Raw genomic sequence first — 17,245 nt, forward strand, 5'->3', positions numbered from 1 at the left:
GCTTTCTGGAACCTTTTTATGTCGACTTAAGACTGCTCATATTAAAGAGCTGCTTGTATACTGTGTCCATTGCTAGCTGTCCATGTGATTGGGGCATGGTCCTACAGCCTGGGACCTGAACGCTGGAAGGCAGAATTTTATAACGATGATGGTAGAAAGAGTGTGAGATATGAAGTCAAGTATACTTTGCTTTAATTCTGCTTTGATATTATTAGCTGATATTATTTGATTGTTTATTATTTGATATTGCTATGTGCAGATCACCTCTCTGAACCTCTGATTCCTTACCTGTAAGTGGGTGTTACCACTATCTAATTCACTGGGCCATTTTGAGGATATTTTCGATTACGTGGGCTAAGTAACTACTGACTACTGTATTTGGTTACTCCCAGTAATTTTTACCTCGTGCCCTCCCTTTTCTTAGTGTGGAGAACACAGAGAGGATATGTGAAAGCTTGCTTCCCAGTACTCACTCTCAAAGGGATCTTGGATAAGTTTTGGACTCTGTTCTTAGAGCTATCATGTCCATGTTGTGAGATGTGAAACCTCTTTCCAATTGGAAATATTTTGTGTTCCATTTTGAACACACCTTGAGAGAGATGCTAGTGAGGCCATTATGAGCTGAACTTTGAAGCCAGATTGTTGTAGGTTTGAGGCTAGCTCTGTTACATACACTTCTGTGCCTTGAGCAGTATAATATCTTCATTTCTAGAAAGAAGGAAACTATGGTACCTACCTCATAGGGTTGTCAGGGGTTAATGAACATTTGTGTTTAAAACACTTAGATTAGGGCTGGGAATATTGGCCTAGTGGCAACTGGGTTCGATTCCTCAGCACCACATATATAGGAAAGGCCAGAGGAGGTGCTGTGGCTCAAGTGGCAGAGTGCTAGCCTTGAGCAAAAAGAAGCCAGGGACAGTGCTCAGGCCCTGAGTCCAAGGCCCAGGACTGGCAAAACTAAACCAAACCAAACCAAAAAACCCACTTAGATTAGTGCATAACCCTTGTAAGTTTTGTGTGTTCTGTATTTCTGAGAGGACTTCGGTTGAAAGCAACAAATACCTGGGGTGCTCAGAACCATGATATGGAAGAAACAATGGGAGGAACAGGACATATTTAACTTGAGAAAGGAAGAGCTGTTGCCTAGTGTCCTTTTAAAAGGAAGAGGAAATATACCTACTTTGTCTTACCACAAAAGATGGACCTAGGATTCATGGGTAGAAATTCTAAAGATCCTGATTTTCTGTCATTAATTTATTATTTTTTTTGAAAGGCTTTGTCACAAGTAGTGCGGCTGAGTATTTCAGTGAATTGTGTGAGTTACTGAGCTTTTTGCATCACAGGAAGGCTTAGAAGGCTGAAGAGAGGTTCCTGACCTGGCTGGTGGGGTGAGCTAGATGACAAGTGTTCTCTTCTACCCTGCTCTTAGTTCAGGTCAAGTGACAGGATTAAAGTAAGATAATCACATACTGAAACTTACTTTTTTTTTTTTTAATAGCATTTGCATCTTTTTTATGTCTAGACTTGTCTACTTTTTCAGTCTCCTGTGATCTATCATTCAATCATTTTACAAATATTTGTTATCTGAGGCATTTCTGGATTCACTTTGCAGCGTAGGGGAAACAGTTTAGGAATGAATCTTTGTTGCCTGCTATTGCTTGGTGCACCACACCAACATTCCAATCCTTGAACGATTTTAGTGACTTTATGTTTCATTTTTGTGTAGGGGCAGTTTTCCTTGTGTCTGTGTTTTTGGGAGCGTCTTAAAGTTTTGGGAGCAAAGCACTGAGCATCGTTTATATCGGTCTCTGTTTCTCAAGAATGGTTGTTAGAGAAGAGCCTTGGTAGATAGAGTGGGTCCTTCTTACTGAAGTCATTATAAAAAATTTGCCTTCCTGGGCTCTGGATTCCTCTCTGATAAGTGCCTGCAATGGGGAAGGCATTTACTTTGGGTCCTTCTTTCTGTCTGAGATGCATGGGGACTAGTGGACAAAGAGACCTGATGTTGATGACACTTGCTTTTGCTGTGGGTAATGAGGCCTTTAGTCTCTGATCTGGGAGTTTGGTTTCTTCTTTCAGCACCCATAAAACTATGGCAGGTCCTGTGTTAGACGATAGTGTAAAATCTCAGACTCTTCACAGTTCTTAATATTAAGGAAAAGTAAGTAGAACTCAGAGAGGTTAAATCTTATGTCCAGAGATACCTAATCTAGCATTTGTGGGTCATGAAATTTGAACGTTTTTCTCTAGAGGATGTGCTTTTCATTTTTATATGGAAAACTGCTACTGCTTTTGTTGTGTTACAAGTTAAGCATCTCTACTGTAAAAATCTGAAATCCGAACTATCCCCAGATTCCAACTTTTTTGAGTACTGACCCACGATGCTGCAAATAGAGTTCCTTTGCATGAAACCTTGCTTCATGAATAAAAATTTTAAAATACTGTGTAAAATTACCTTGGGTTATGTATATAAGGTATATATAAAATATACATTTCATGTTTAGACTTGACTTAATCCTCTGCACATCTCATTGTGTGTAATTACTATTCTAGGATGTAAAGACAAAATTAAAAATCCAAATCACTTCCAGTTCCAAGCATTTGGAACCAGATGGACACTTGATCTGCTATCACAATAATAACTACCACTGTTATAACAATAATAGCCTACAACTACAACTGACATTTGTTGCATGATAACAAAACACTAGGGCCTATTTGACCCTATTTAAATACTTTCCAGTACTCCTAGAAGTGTTTCTTTCCATTTTGTAGATGAGCAAAAATGAGACGTGATTACCAAGGTCATATGGGTGATAAATATGGTAGAGCAAGTCTGACTCTAGAGCCTACAGCACTGCAGTAGTTCAAAACATCATCTGTGAACAGACTCAGTTGGGTTTAAATCTCTGTACTGTCCTTGCCTTCATTGTGTGAGGTGAGGCGATTTAATTTAACTTCTTCAGTCTTACCCACTTCCATTGCAAAGAGGGGGAAGGGAGAGAAGGCAGGACTGCTCCAAAGGGATTTTACATACATTTTATAAAACATTCAGCACAGCTGGATCCTGGCAGCTAGTAAGCCTCTCTAAATATTAGAGGCTATTATTGTTTTTATTATCCTTACTGCCTTCATTTTCTGTAATTAAAAAAAAGACATTATAGTTTTGTATTCAAAGTTCCAAAATGTAAGTATTTTTAATTCAGGACAATTGCCATTTATTCCTGGTTATGTGACGAGGATAGATTTCTAGTGTGGAGCACAGGCTGTTCCTTGTATAAATGTTTTCTCTGAAAATGAAAACAGTAGCAAAAAATCCCCTATGGACTCAGTTTACTCTCTAATCTTCATGATAGTAACCCTTTCTAGTTTCTAAATAACTCCTAATGACCCAGTAATGTGTTGCGCTGACAGCTGATGCCAGAGAAGGGATCCACTGTGGGCCTGACATTTTCCTTAATGGTAATGCTACCTAGTTAAGGTAAACAATGTGAGATGCTTGGCAGGTTTGGTAGTGGAGAGAGGAAATTATGAAAAGCCTTGCAAATGTGGCAGACAGACACAGTGTGAGTTCAGAAACCTGCTAAAAGAGGAAGTGATAGAGTTGACTATTTAGGAACGCTTACCTTTGGGGCAGTTGATAAATTGAAGGCATTTTTTCTGATTGTGTTTTACTTTAGATTCACAGCCTGGAAGGTTTCAGATTTAAAGTGCAAAGTTATATATCATTAAAACAACAAGAAGATATACTAAGCTATTCTATATTCAAATATTACTAGTAATCTTGGTACTCTGTCAGGTTTTATCCAAAATTCCCATTTTGGCTTACGTTACTAGTGAACTATTTGCATGGCGTTTTCTACTTGAAAATAACCTTCAGTTATTCTGGTTTAGGATCACCAGTTTGCGAACAAGGAAACAGGATCTGGCACAGAAAAGCCTTAATTTAAGTCTTGTAGTTTTAAGTGATAATTGCTTTCCTGAATTTCTCACACTGTCCTTTGTAGCTTTTGCATTTTTATTCAGTGCATTTCTCTTACCCATGATTTCATGCAATACATGATCTCTTGGCATTCCTAATACTTTTGCAAAGTTTATTTTGGAGGTTAGATTGAATGCAAAGACTGGTCTCCTGAATTCCCCTCTAAATTGAAAAAGGAGTTTTATGTATTGTGTGGCACACGAATTAAGATCTTGTGGTGTGACTGACAGTTTGGAGAAGACTGTTGTACAGTATTTTGCTTGCTAATATCAAGAGGTGTATATGTGATTGATTTGCTGACAGTCCATCTTTGAAAGCAGTTCTAATGATGGACTTATAATTGATTGCATCCATCACTGAGAGCCTAAAATGCACCCCCTCCAAATTAAAAAAGATAAATGAAGTAAACTAGAGTGAATGTATAAGCTGACAAATCTGAGGGAATTTAATGAAACTCTAAATTACCTCAGCCAACAGATAAGAGGAAAAGGTTTCTATGTTACTGATTATAATACTAAATTAAAAAAATCCAGGAAAGATAATAGAGGAAACAAAAATCTGTGGCTCATGTATCAAACCAAGTTATTGAAATATTTTTAATAAGTGTATCTCATTCCCTCATTATCGTTGATTCATATCAATCTTGTTAGTGCTGTTTGAAGAATAGTAAATGCAGTCTGTCTTGTAGCATAGCTTAAATTATTCCTGTTGTAACCGATTTTAGAATAAATATAACCTTATTTGCAGGCTGTTCAAGTCTTCATATCAAATTTAGGTAGTTCAGATGAGCTCTTTGGAAGGTCATTCCTTAGTGTATGAATGATTTTTCCATTGGCACACTGCAGCTATATAAAAGAAAGTTATGTAAACAGTGTATTTATTATCTTCCCTAACAAGAAGTTTTGAGGTAAGAGGCAGCGTCAGCCCTAGCTCCTTCGATGGCTCCATGAGGTAATTTCAGTAGCTTGGCATTTCTCTTGGCTTTTCCTTCCATGACCATGAGATGGTTGAGTATCTCAGCTTTGTGTAACAACATCCAGGTTTGGGGAAAAAGTACCTTTTTCCGTTATTCTTCTTGTAAGAAAAATAAGAAGTATTCAGGAAGAAATCAAACAAGGTTTTAAGTTTCATTGCCAGCTATATTTCTGGTTAAAACATTGAATGATCAGAAGTTACTGTGATTCCCATAAATGACTGAATCAGCTGCCCAGAAGTCCAGGCTCACCTGCTATCTGACTGAAATCATTCCACAGGTTAAGGGAACCTGGGAAGGACTCCTTGGAGTGGGAACTAACAAAACCACTTAAATGGCCCAAATAGAATTGACTAGTTAGTATGTTATTTCATCTCCTACTTTGTGTATGGACTGAATTACCTTTCTTTTGCTTTTTAAGTTTTCTCAGCTTTACATATTCTCTCTTCTTCAGGACTCTGTCTACCAGTGATGATGTTGAAGACAGAGAAAATGAGAAGGGTCGCCTTGAAGAAGCCTACGAGAAATGTGACCGTGACCTAGATGAACTGATTGTGCAGCACTACACAGAATTGACAACAGCCATTCGCACATACCAGAGCATCACTGAGCGCATCACTAACTCCCGTAATAAAATCAAACAGGTAAGCCTGTGGTACCTTCCATTAGTACAGGTGTTGTGGCTTGAAGAGGTGTCGCAGTGACTAGTGGTCCTTAATGAAGGCTTCACAATGACAGTTTCAAGAGTTTTGCAGATATCTAGAAAGCCCATCTGAGGAAGACCACTGAGGGCATCCTGGCCTGGCTCCTGCTCCATCTCTGTCTCATCCATGACTTCAGCCATTTTTTCCTCATTGCAGAATGAAATGGGATCAGGCAGACAATCTCAATTTGAGAAACTCTTAAAAGAATCTGAGCCTAAGAGGGGTCCTCCTTAACACTTTAGACATCTCATTAGAGTCTAGCAAGTGTAGTTAATATGTGCACATTCCACTTTTTTTTTTACAAGTGTTAGTGTATTGCTGTAGCAATTTAATTTTTCGAATCAATGCATTTTTTAATGTTTTTGAGTTTTGACATTGAGTATGTAACTGAATTTAAGGTTGGTTGTAATTTCTCTGTAGTCTTGGTATTTTTTTGTGAAGAAAATCTTACAAATTACTTAGGTCTAATATAAACATTTCATGCTGTGAAAGGGAATGCAAAATATGAAATATTTCATATCATGAAGTATTTATGAAAATAAATTCTGTTTAGTTGTTTGTTTTTTTGGGGGCTTGAACTCAGGACCTGGGTACTGTTCTTGTACTTCTTTGCTCAAGGCTAGCACTTTACTACTTTGAGCTCTACTTCCAGTTTTCTAGGAATAAATTGGACATAAAAGTCTCTTGAACTTTCCTACCTAGGCTGGCTTTGAATTGCCATCCTCAGATCTCAACCTTCTGAGTGGCTAGGATTACTGGCATGAGCCACCAGTGCCTGGTTAAAATTCTTGAATATGATGCTTTAGCTGTGCTGAACTGATGCTGATTTTCATTTTGTTTTGAGGTTGTTTGTTTTCTATTTTTCACTCCTTTTCTCTTTCTCCCTTTCCTTCTTTGCCCTTTTTTTCTTCTTCTTTCCTTCTTCCTTGTTCTTTCTCTCTCAGCTCTTCCTTTCCTTTTGTGGTAAGTCCTTGAAAAGCTCATGGTTACTGGGTATCTGGCCTTTAGTACCTAAAGGATAAAGTGGGCTTCTAAGAGGTATTTTTGTATTTGGCTAAGGAGATGAACTGATCAAAGATGGCTTACGTACTGTCATGTCACAGTTATATTTCTCTCGGCTGTGTATTTTGAGTACTACTCCTTTAATTCTTTTTTTTTGGTACTATTTGATAAGCTGCAATAATTACCACTTAGAAATACTGATTCTTTGCCAGGCATAATTGTGTCTTTAGGCTCAATAAATTTAGAATTTGAATTTTGGCCTCTCACTTCTAAAGCTTTTGCTGCTGGAGATTTTCATTCATTTTTAAGGCAGCACCCTTTTCTCCTTTAAGAATATTCCCTTTTAAAAACATTAGGAGGGGCAGTGTTCTCCGCTTATTTGGGGTTAGATGTAGGGATCCAGATAACATACTTAGTTTCCTACTAGCACGCAGTGACTGCCTCTCAGGTACCTATTGGGGGTGATGGGCTTCACAGACCATTATATAAAACTTGCCCTCATTATCAGCAAATTGAGCACACTGGCCTGTTCCTAACTAGAAATGGCTGTGCTTATGTCCTTCCATGTTTTATTTCCTGTTCTCTTCACCTTATATTGTGATTTTGTAAGTAGACACACAAGCTGTATTTCTAACAACACTGTTGATATATCAGTATCATGTATCTACCGCTAGGAATCCAGTTCCAGAATTAGTAAGCTTTTAACCTTTTTTTGTGCAATATACTGACCTCTTTACATAAAAAAAAATAACTGGGAATTTTTGAAAGGAATACTATACTTCTTAGCCTTTGCAAGTGGCGAGTTCATCCTATGGATTTATCTGTGACATTGGGTAAAGCTATAGATCAGTTGCTCTAGATTTAAAGTAAACTGTAGTCCATTGTGATCCAATATAGTAAGCTCAAGAGGGGTCAGAAAATGAATGTATAGAGCTGCTGACCTCTGGCTTTGCCTCAGGTAATCACAGCAAGGGTGAAAGACCTTTTGGTATTTGTGTTTTTTGATTAGTTTGACTGAGTGAAAGGACTTTGTCCTAATCTCAAGGGGAGCACCAGCAGCGATTTCTGTTTTGCTCCCTACCTCTCTGAGTCGATAGCATCTTTGCTGCAAACAAAGAGTGTTCGCCTGGTACTGGTACTGAAAAAGAAAGCCTCTTCTTGAGGATTGTGTGTACGGTTTAGCAGCCACAGCCTTTTTACCAGCCTTATTTTCAGTATTCTGGGGTTGTGAGCAAAAGAAAACAAACAAAAGAAACCTTTATTCTATCAGACAGTTTGTCAAGAAAGTAAATGTCACCTAATTCAGTATTATGAATTAGCTTCAGTTGGGAAGAGAAAGTGTGAAAGCTCTTTGCAAAAAAGCCTTTAATAATTGATTAATAGGAAGGGAAACATGATGGGGAAAAATGAAAGTGAATTTGTTTTTATTGCATAATTTGACGGTTTGTACTATGAAAGTCCATTTCTTATCACCAAGGAAACACTGATGTTTCCTCAGTGATCTTTTCTTGTCATTTTTGTTTTTTAATTATGCTTTGGGTTATACGCTAAGTATATGCACACATTTTTCTAAAGTAAAGATGTGGATAATTTAGTCATCATTAAGTTACATTTATACTAGAGCCAAATAAGATGTTGAGAGTGCCGAGATATAGTTAAAAGTTTCTTTCTGTGTTCTACCAAGTGACTCTAAAGAGGCATTCAATAAGTATTTGTCAAGTGGAAGCTCTGTGCCTGGTTCTGTTTTAGGTGCTGGTGCCATGCAAGTGGAAAATACTAGTTTCTGTCCTCATGGACCTTCCACGAGCACAGGAACAGATGGAGAAACAGGTAGCACTCGCCAGCATTTACTTAGTCTATATATCTGGAGTGTCTGCCTTGTGCTGAGAATATTGTTTTAGGCTCTGGTATTTAGAAGTAATGGAAACAAAAATTCCTCTCCTTGAAGGGTTTTCATGGTTTTCATGGTAATCTGGAGAGACAGACTCTAAACTAACAGATAGGAAAATAGATGGAATAAAGATGATAGGAAGTGCCTTGGGGTAAAAAAAGCAAGCAAGAAAGACTGAGGATTCCTTATTTTAACTAGGTTGTTCAGGGAAGGCCAGTACTTGAAGGAATGAGGCAGAGGGCCAGCGAGGACACTAAAAAGAATGGATAATGGATGCGGAGATCTTGAGGCGGGGCATGCTTGGAAGTTAGGAAGAGCCAGTGCAAAGGCCAGTGAGATTAGGGTAAAATGAGGAGTAGGGAGAGTGCAGAGAGTGCAGAAAGAGTCAGTATGTAAGATGGGCTCAGGGGGTCAAGTCTGGTGTGTGAGGGGTCTTGTAGGACTGATTTTAACTCTCAGTAGGATGGGAAAGGATTGTAGAGCTTTGTGAATAGAAATGGCATAATAAGAGTATAAGCTTAATAAGGCCACTCTAGCTGATGATCTAGGGATAGTTTTAGAGGAGAACAAAGCAGGTAAAGATTAGTTCATATTCATGCATCCCCATAGAAATGTTTATACTTCTTAGTCTTTATTAGCAAAATTAACTGTACAAAGGGATTTTATTATGATATTTATACATAAGCACATAATATACCACTCTGAACTAAACTCCTCATCTTTTTTAAAAGATTTTTTTTGTGAATTGCATTATGCTATTTTCACACACTCACATACACATATATGTATGTGCATATATATATATATATATGGAGAGAGAGAGAGAGAGAGAGAGAACCTTTATAATATTTATCACTTTATCCTTTTCCTTATCCTCACCCGCTGGTTCTGCCCCCAAAAGCCTTTCTTTTAAAATCATGGGAAGTTATTATTTAATTTTTTAAGGTCTATCTTCAGCATATGATCTTAACATGATCTCCAGTTCCATCCATTTTTTTCTGAAAATAACATCATTTCATTCATGTTTATGGCTGAATAGCATGCCATTGTCCATATGTGGCACATTTTCTTTATCCATTCAATGGTTGTTCCCTGTCTGTTGTGTTGTAATGAATATGAATGTGCAGGTAGCTCTCTTATAAGTTGGTTACATTCCTTTGGATATATGTCTGAGTGGTACAGCAAGACCCTATGGTATTTCTGTTTTTATTTCTTGAGAAATCTGAATGTCTGAACTTTCTTTCTCTTCCCTCATCCTTACCAGCATTTGTTGTTGTTTTTTCTTTTTCTTTTTTTTTCGGGCAAAAGAGAGAACTTTATTTGGCCGAACTGCTGGCCTGCTGCTAAATCCAAGGCACGTGTGACAGGCTCTGTTGTTGTTTTTTTCTTGATGATCTTCATTCTGACTATGGTAGTTTAATCTTGAATTGTTTTCATTTACATTTCCTTTATGGCCAAGGACATTGAAGATTTCTTCATGTCTCTTGGATTTATCTACTTTGTCTGGCTTCAAATCTTGATCCTCAAATCTCAGTCACCTGAGTAGTTAGTATTATAGGTTTTTAGCAACTTTTTCATACACATATTTATGTTATACTGTCAGAACCTGTGATCATGGGGGTCTATCTGTAAGATAGATTTGAATTTATCCTACCTGGCCAGATCCATTAAAAAAAAAAAAGTTTTTAGTTTAAAAAAATATACAGGGGGCTGGGAATGTGGCTTAGCAGTAAAGTGTTTACCTAGCATTCATGAAGGCCTGGGTTTGATTCCACAGCACCACATAAACAGAAAAAGCCAGAATGGTGTGTGGCTCAAGTGGTAGAGTGCTAGCATTGAGCAAAAAGAAGCCAGAGACAGTGCTCAGGCCCTAAGTCCAAGCCCTAGGACTGGCAAAAAAGAAAAAATGTACAAATGAAAATCATGGATGGATTATAAGATAATGTGGATAATAAGTAATATACTTCAGTGGTTTTATTACTTTTGAGTATAGTAGAAAATGGTGAAAACAGGATGCTGTTTGCATTAGGAAACCTCATAATCTGTAGATCCTGCAGATGAATATGAATGAACACATATTGGAGAGGTGGGCCATGTAGGTGGTGTTTATTGGTATTTGAACTTGAAAGTTTTTCCTTGATGTACAAGGTAGACCAAATGAGCTCAGCCTAAACTTCTTTAAAGATAATAGCCTAATACTGTTTTAGAGGAATAGGGTTGGCTGAAAGGAAGGCACAGACTTGGCTCTGCTGTGATATATGTACACAACTTTTAACATTTCACCCCATTTTTGCCTGTCCTCTTGCTACTAGATCCATCTCTGAAACTCATTAACTAGAAACTCCCTAACTAGAAATAACTACTTCAGGTGAAGTTGTTAGGTCTTAATTATTCATTCCTTAACATTTACCTAAAATAACTTTTGGGTTTTATATAAAAGTGTACCTTGAAAGGTAGAATTAAAGTGAAAAATAGTCTTAATTAATATAAAGAATGTCATAGTAGAATACTGTGGTTTTTGTAGGAAGTTATTTACAGCCGATATATGATATGAAATTTCCTAGCAGCTTATATGAGAAAGGGATAAAAGCCTCACTCAGGTCTTTAGCAATGGATGTGCCAAACATTGGGCAATAATGAGATGCCATAATTTTAATAGCTGGACAGTAGTCTGGAGTCCATTAATGTTGTCTTAAGAATCATGAGATGCTTGTACTATTAAGTTCCACTATTTCTTCATTTGTATACTGAGTCCAGACTCAGAAAGGCATTCATTGCCTTTAGATTGGGTTGAGAGAAGATTCTCAGAGAACTTAAGACATTAGAATGTCAGCTAAAACCAAACCAAACAAAACCTAAAGTGGGGGGAGAGAAAACATGGGAAATAAAAATGTGGAGGTAATTTAAAAATGATTGTAATTCCAAAGGGCTTTTAAATAGAACAGTAGTCCACGTTTCTAGGTGCTTCCTATAAAACTCTTTGGAAAACATTCAGTTTGACAGTTTTTGCAGGCAGATACATGTGGCAGCACTTATCAGTGGGTTTCCTTTCATTACCAAAAGAAAGGAAAAAGTAAAAGATATAACAATATTTTGTGCCTTTAAGATTAAGAAAGGTAATGACATTAATTTGCAATGACTATCCCTTGCTCCAAGGGAACTTTTCAGGATCTTTCTGTTCTCCCAGTACAATAAGCTGTTTGTGCATTTGTGTTTTATTATAGATAGTATGCAGACTTAAAAAGGAGACACTTCTCACCTGTTTATTTCTCCTTGGTCTAGATTCAGTGCTTTTTTGTTTTTATGACTTAAGGTTTATGGCCTTTCATCATTTCCTCTGGGCCTATATCCATCAGCTACTTTGAAGTGTGTGTCTTCTCTTTGGAGAAAGCTAAGGGAATGCTGCTTACAAACTATAGTTAGTTGCAAAAATCTCTGCCTTCTGTATCATCTCTCATTTCTTTTTACTTTGGCTTCTTGGGCCCTGCCTTCCTGATGTCTTATTTTCTAAAAGTCTGTAATTAGGGTGACTTGCAGTTCTTGTATATTGATGGAAATTCCTAGTACTGTTGAAGAGGTGAGTAGGAGCAGGTATGAAATTACTAAAATTCAGAGAAAGCAAAGGATAGTTGTCTCTTAATATGATGTCCTAATTTGAAGAGCTTGATTTTGATGAATTTTTTTAAAGGATGGAGCAGACAGTCATGTTAATTTTATTATCTTAATTATTCTTCTAAATTAAATAAATAGAATGGAAATACTGTCATCGCATTTACAAGAGTAAATGTTTCTCTCATTTGGATGTTACTAATCAGTGGATAGATTCCTTTTTTCCCCTTGCCATTAAAAAACTTCATTAATTTTTACTTGAAATTTTGTTAATTAACAAAAAATATAGATATATAGCATGAAACATGGCTTTTGGAAATATTTATACATCGTAGAATGCTTACACAAGTAGCTACATTACCCTAATGTATTTATTTCCTTATATATTTTACATTTCTTTGTATTGAAAACACTTAAAATATCTCTTACACCATGTTTCTTTTTTTTTGTTGTTGTTGTTATGATCCTGGGGCTTGAACTCTGGAACTGGGACAGTCCCTAAGCTTTTTGTGTTCTACCACTTGAGCCACAGTTCCACTTGTGTCTCTTTAATTGGAGATGCGAGTCTCATGGACTTTTCTGTGGGGGCTGACTTTGAACTGCAGTCATCAGATCTCAGCTTACTGATGACATAGAATTATAGGTGTGAGCCACTGGTGCCCAGCTACCATATATTCTTACACACTTTAGTTCATATGTTTTCCAGTGGATTTCTTAAAGTTATTTTCTCTTATTTAACTTAATTTTGTGTTCTTTGACCAACATTTCTCTAGTTCTGTCCCTTGGTAACTACCATTTTATAGTCTCTGACACTTTATTTTCTTGTGTTGATGACCATTTTAGATTAATTCTCCATTGAGGTTATTTGGAATCGGAGTGCATGAACATGGGAGTATACTGACTACATTTCCTTTGGATGCCAGATATTCCTCAATTTATGATGGGGCTGCATCCTGATACTCCCATCATAAATTGAAAACACCAGAAATCAGACTTACTTCATACATCCTATCAAACATCCTAGCTTAATGCAGTGCACTAGAAGGATCTGGTGTTTACTTTTGTGATTAAATGACAATGAGAGCTGCTGCTCACTGCTGCTGCGCATCATCTTCAGAGACTATCAAACAGCATATTGTTTGCCCCAGAAATGATCAAGATGATATAATTTGGACTATGGTTTCTATTGAATATGTACAAATTCTTCACTACTGTGAGGTTAAGCTGGCCACTGTCTGTATGTGATTATTGTGTGATACTATTTTAGTACTTTAGTACTTTTAGTACTTTTAGGAGCCTCTATACTATTTTCCTTAATGGCTTTATTCCTATCTTTATAGAGGTATAAATTACATATAATATTTTGTTGAGAATTTTCGCATCAATGTTCATCAGGGAAATCAGTCTATAGTTATCTTTCCGTAATGAGTCCCTGCCTGGTTTTGGGATGAGGTTTATACTGGCTTCATAGAATGTGTCTAGTAGTGAACGTTCTCTTTCAATTTCATTGAAGAGTTTGAGAAATATTGGTGTGAGTTCTGTATTGAAGGCCTTGTAGAATTCCGCTGTGAATCTGTCTGGACCTGGGCTTTTCTTGGATGGGAGATCACTTATTGCCGTTTCTATTTCAATGCTGGATATGGGTCTGTTTAGAAAGTTTAAATATTCATGGTTGAGTTTGGGGATATCAATTTTTTCTAAGAAATCATCCATTTCTTCCAAGTTCTCGAATTTGTTGGCATAAAGGTTTGCAAAATAGTCCCTTATTGTGTTCTGAATTTTGGTTATTTCTGTGGTGATGTTACCTGTTTCATCTCTTATCTTGTTTATTTGAGTGTGCTGCCTTCGTTTTTTGGTTAGGTTTGCTAGGGGTCTGTCTATCTTGTTGATTTTTTCAAAGAACCAACTCTTTGTTTTGTTTATTCTTTTGATGTTTTTTTTTTCTCTAATTCATTTAATTCTGATTTGATTTTAATTATTTGCTTCTGTCTATTGACTTGGGGTTTGGCTTGTTGTTCTCTTTCAAGGAGATTAAGGTGCTTCCTTAAGTTGTTGAGTTACTGTTTTTCCAGTTTGTTGATATAGGCACTCAGAGATATAAATTTTCCTCTGAATACTGCCTTTGCTGTGTCCCAAAGGAGCTGGTACTTTGTGTACTCATCTTGGTTGAATTCCATACACATTTGAATTTCTGTTTTAATTTCTTCAATGACCCACTGATGGTTCAGCAGTGTGTTGTTTAACCTCCATGATTTGTAGGATTTTCTGTGGTGGCTGTTTGAGTTGCACTCTAATTTTATTCCATTGTGGTCTGAGAGAATGCAGGGAATGGTTTTGATACTTCTGAATTTGTACAGATTTTCTTTATGCCCTAAGATATGATCTGTTTTGGAGAATGTTCCATGTGCTGCTGAAAAGAATGTGTATTCTGTTGTTGCTGGATGGAATATCCTGTAGATGTCGATTAAGTCTAGTTGGTCTATGCAGTTGTTTAGTTCTGTGGTTTCTTTGTTCAGTTTTTGGTGTGTTGATCTTTCCAGAGGTGACAGTGGAGTGTTAAAGTCCCCAGCTATCAATGTGTTTGGGTCTATGAGTGTTTTTAGAGTCAGTAGTGTTTGTTTGATGAAGTTGGGTGCTTCTATATTTAGTGTGTAGATATTTAGGAAGGTTATATCTTCCTGTAGGAAAGATCCCTTTATTAGTGTGTCTCTTCTTACATTTTTTAATTTGAAGTCAATTTTATCTGATACTAGGATTGCAACTCCAGCCTGCTTATGGGGGCCATTTGCTTGGTAGATTTGATTCCAGCCTTTCACTTTTAGAAGATGTTTACTTTTGCTGGATAGATGTGTCTCTTGGAGGCAGCAGAAAGATGGATCTTGATTTTTTGATCCAATTTATGAGCCTATGTTGTTTGACTGGAAAATTAAGTCCATTAATGTTGAGAGTTAAGATTGAGAGATGATCATTTGTTCCTTTCATTATAGCTATCTTGTTAAAAGCTGTGTCTTCCCAATTCTCAACAAAATTCTGGCCCATCGACTTCAACAGGTCATCAAAAAAATCATACACCACGATCAAACTGGATTCATCCCAGGAATGCAAAGTTGGTTCAATATATGCAAGTCAATTAATGTAATACACCACATCAAACGGAGCAAGGTAAAGAACCACGTGGTTATATCTCTGGATGCGGAAAAGGCGTTCAATAAAATCTAGCACTCATTTATGCTAAAAGCCCTGGAAAAACTGGGATTCCAGGGAACACTCCTGAATATAATCAAGGCAGTTTATGACCAACCAACAGCAAACATATTTGTAAATGGTGAAAAACTTAAGCCATTCCCTTTAAAATCAGGAACAAGACAGGGATGTCCGCTCTCTCCCCTTCTCTTCAACATAGTACTAGAATTCCTAGCCAGAGCAATTAGGCAAGAAGAAAATATAAAGGGGATCCAAATAGGAAAAGATGAAGTTAAACTTTCTCTCCGCAGATGACATGATCTTATACCTAAAGAACCCCATTGACTCTACTCCCAAGCTACTAGACCTGATCCAAAACTTTGGCAAAGTTGCAGGATATAAAATAAACCCTCAAAAATCAATGGCCTTTCTATATGCTAATGACCCGAACGCCGAGGCTGAAATCAGGAAAGTAACTCCTTTTGCAATAGACTCAAAAAACATAAAATACCTAGGAATAACCTTAACCAAAGAAATGAAAGACCTCTATGATGAGATCTTTACAAACATGAAAAAATGAAATTAAGGCAGAACTAAGGAAATGGAAAAACCTCCCATGCTCCTGGATTGGGAGGATTAAAATAATCAAAATGGCAATATTGCCAAAGGCTATCTGCAAGTTGAATGCAATACCCATGAATATCCCAACACCATTTTTTAATGAAATAGAGGAAGCAATCCAGAAATTCATATGGAACAATAAAAGACCTAGAATAGCAAAAACAATCCTAAGCAGAAAGAACAGTGCTGGAGGAATTACAATACCCAACTTCAGGTTGTAGTATAAAGCTATAGTAATAAAAACAGCTTGTTATTGGCACCAGAACAGGCCTGAAGACCAATGGAACACAATTGAAGACCCAGAAATGAACCCACAGAACTATGCCTACTTAATCTTTGATAAAGGAGCTAAAAAAATAGTCTGGAAGAAAGATAGCCTTTTTAACAAATGGTGCTGCCCAAACTGATTCAACACATGCAACAAACTAAAACTAGATCCTTATATATCATCCTGTACCAAAATCAATTCCAAATGGATCAGAGACCTCGAAATTAAACCAGATACCCTGAAAACACTAAAGGAAGGAGTAACACTTGGGCTCCTTGGCAACAGGATGTAACTTTCTTAACAAAGACCCAGAAATGCTACAAATCAAAGAAAGGATGGACACGTGGGACTGCATCAAACTGCAGAGCTTCTGCAGGGCAAAGGACATAGCTCGCAAGATAAACAGAAAGCCCACAGATTGGGAAAAGATCTTTACTGGCCATATGATGGACAAAGGCCTCATATTAAAATATATGCAGAAGTAAAAAAATTACCTTCCTCCAAAACAAAACCGCAAAGAACCAATAGCCCCCTCAACAAGTTGGCTAAAGACTTAAAAAGAGACTTCTCTGATGAGGAAATGAGAATGGCCAAGAGACATATGAAAAAGTGCTCTACATCCCTGGCCATAAAAGAAATGCAAATCGAAACAACATTGAGATTCCATCTCACCCCAGTAAGAATGTCCTATATCAAGAAAACAAACAAGGGCTGGGGATATAGCCTAGTGGCAAGAGTGCCTGCCTCGGATACACGAGGCCCTAGGTTCGATTCCCCAGCACCACATATACAGAAAAAACTGCCAGAAGCGGCGCTGTGGCTCACGTGGCAGAGTGCTAGCCTTGAGCGGGAAGAAGCCAGGGACAGTGCTCAGGCCCTGAGTCCAAGGCCCAGGACTGGCCAAAAAAAAAAAAAGAAAACAAACAATAACAAATATTGGTGGGAATAACATTGTTGGTGGGAATGTAAGCTGGTTCAGCCACTCTGGCAAGTGGTATGGAGATTCCTCAGA

The 17,245-nt window shown here is 37.3% G+C and overlaps 1 protein-coding gene across 3 annotated transcripts in view; it reads left to right on the forward strand.

Annotated features, from left to right (window-relative positions):
* Exoc4 (exocyst complex component 4) overlaps nucleotides 1-17,245 on the forward strand; it is a 669,227-nt gene that overhangs the window by 17,578 nt on the left and 634,404 nt on the right. For all 3 annotated transcript variants that reach the window (XM_048340247.1, XM_048340248.1, XM_048340249.1), the window contains exon 2: nucleotides 5,410-5,599. In XM_048340247.1, the coding sequence (XP_048196204.1) occupies nucleotides 5,410-5,599 (190 nt within the window). The remainder of the gene's footprint in view (nucleotides 1-5,409; nucleotides 5,600-17,245) is intronic.

Source organism: Perognathus longimembris, chromosome 2, assembly GCF_023159225.1.
Source record: "Perognathus longimembris pacificus isolate PPM17 chromosome 2, ASM2315922v1, whole genome shotgun sequence".
NCBI classification, from domain to species: Eukaryota; Metazoa; Chordata; class Mammalia; order Rodentia; family Heteromyidae; genus Perognathus; species Perognathus longimembris.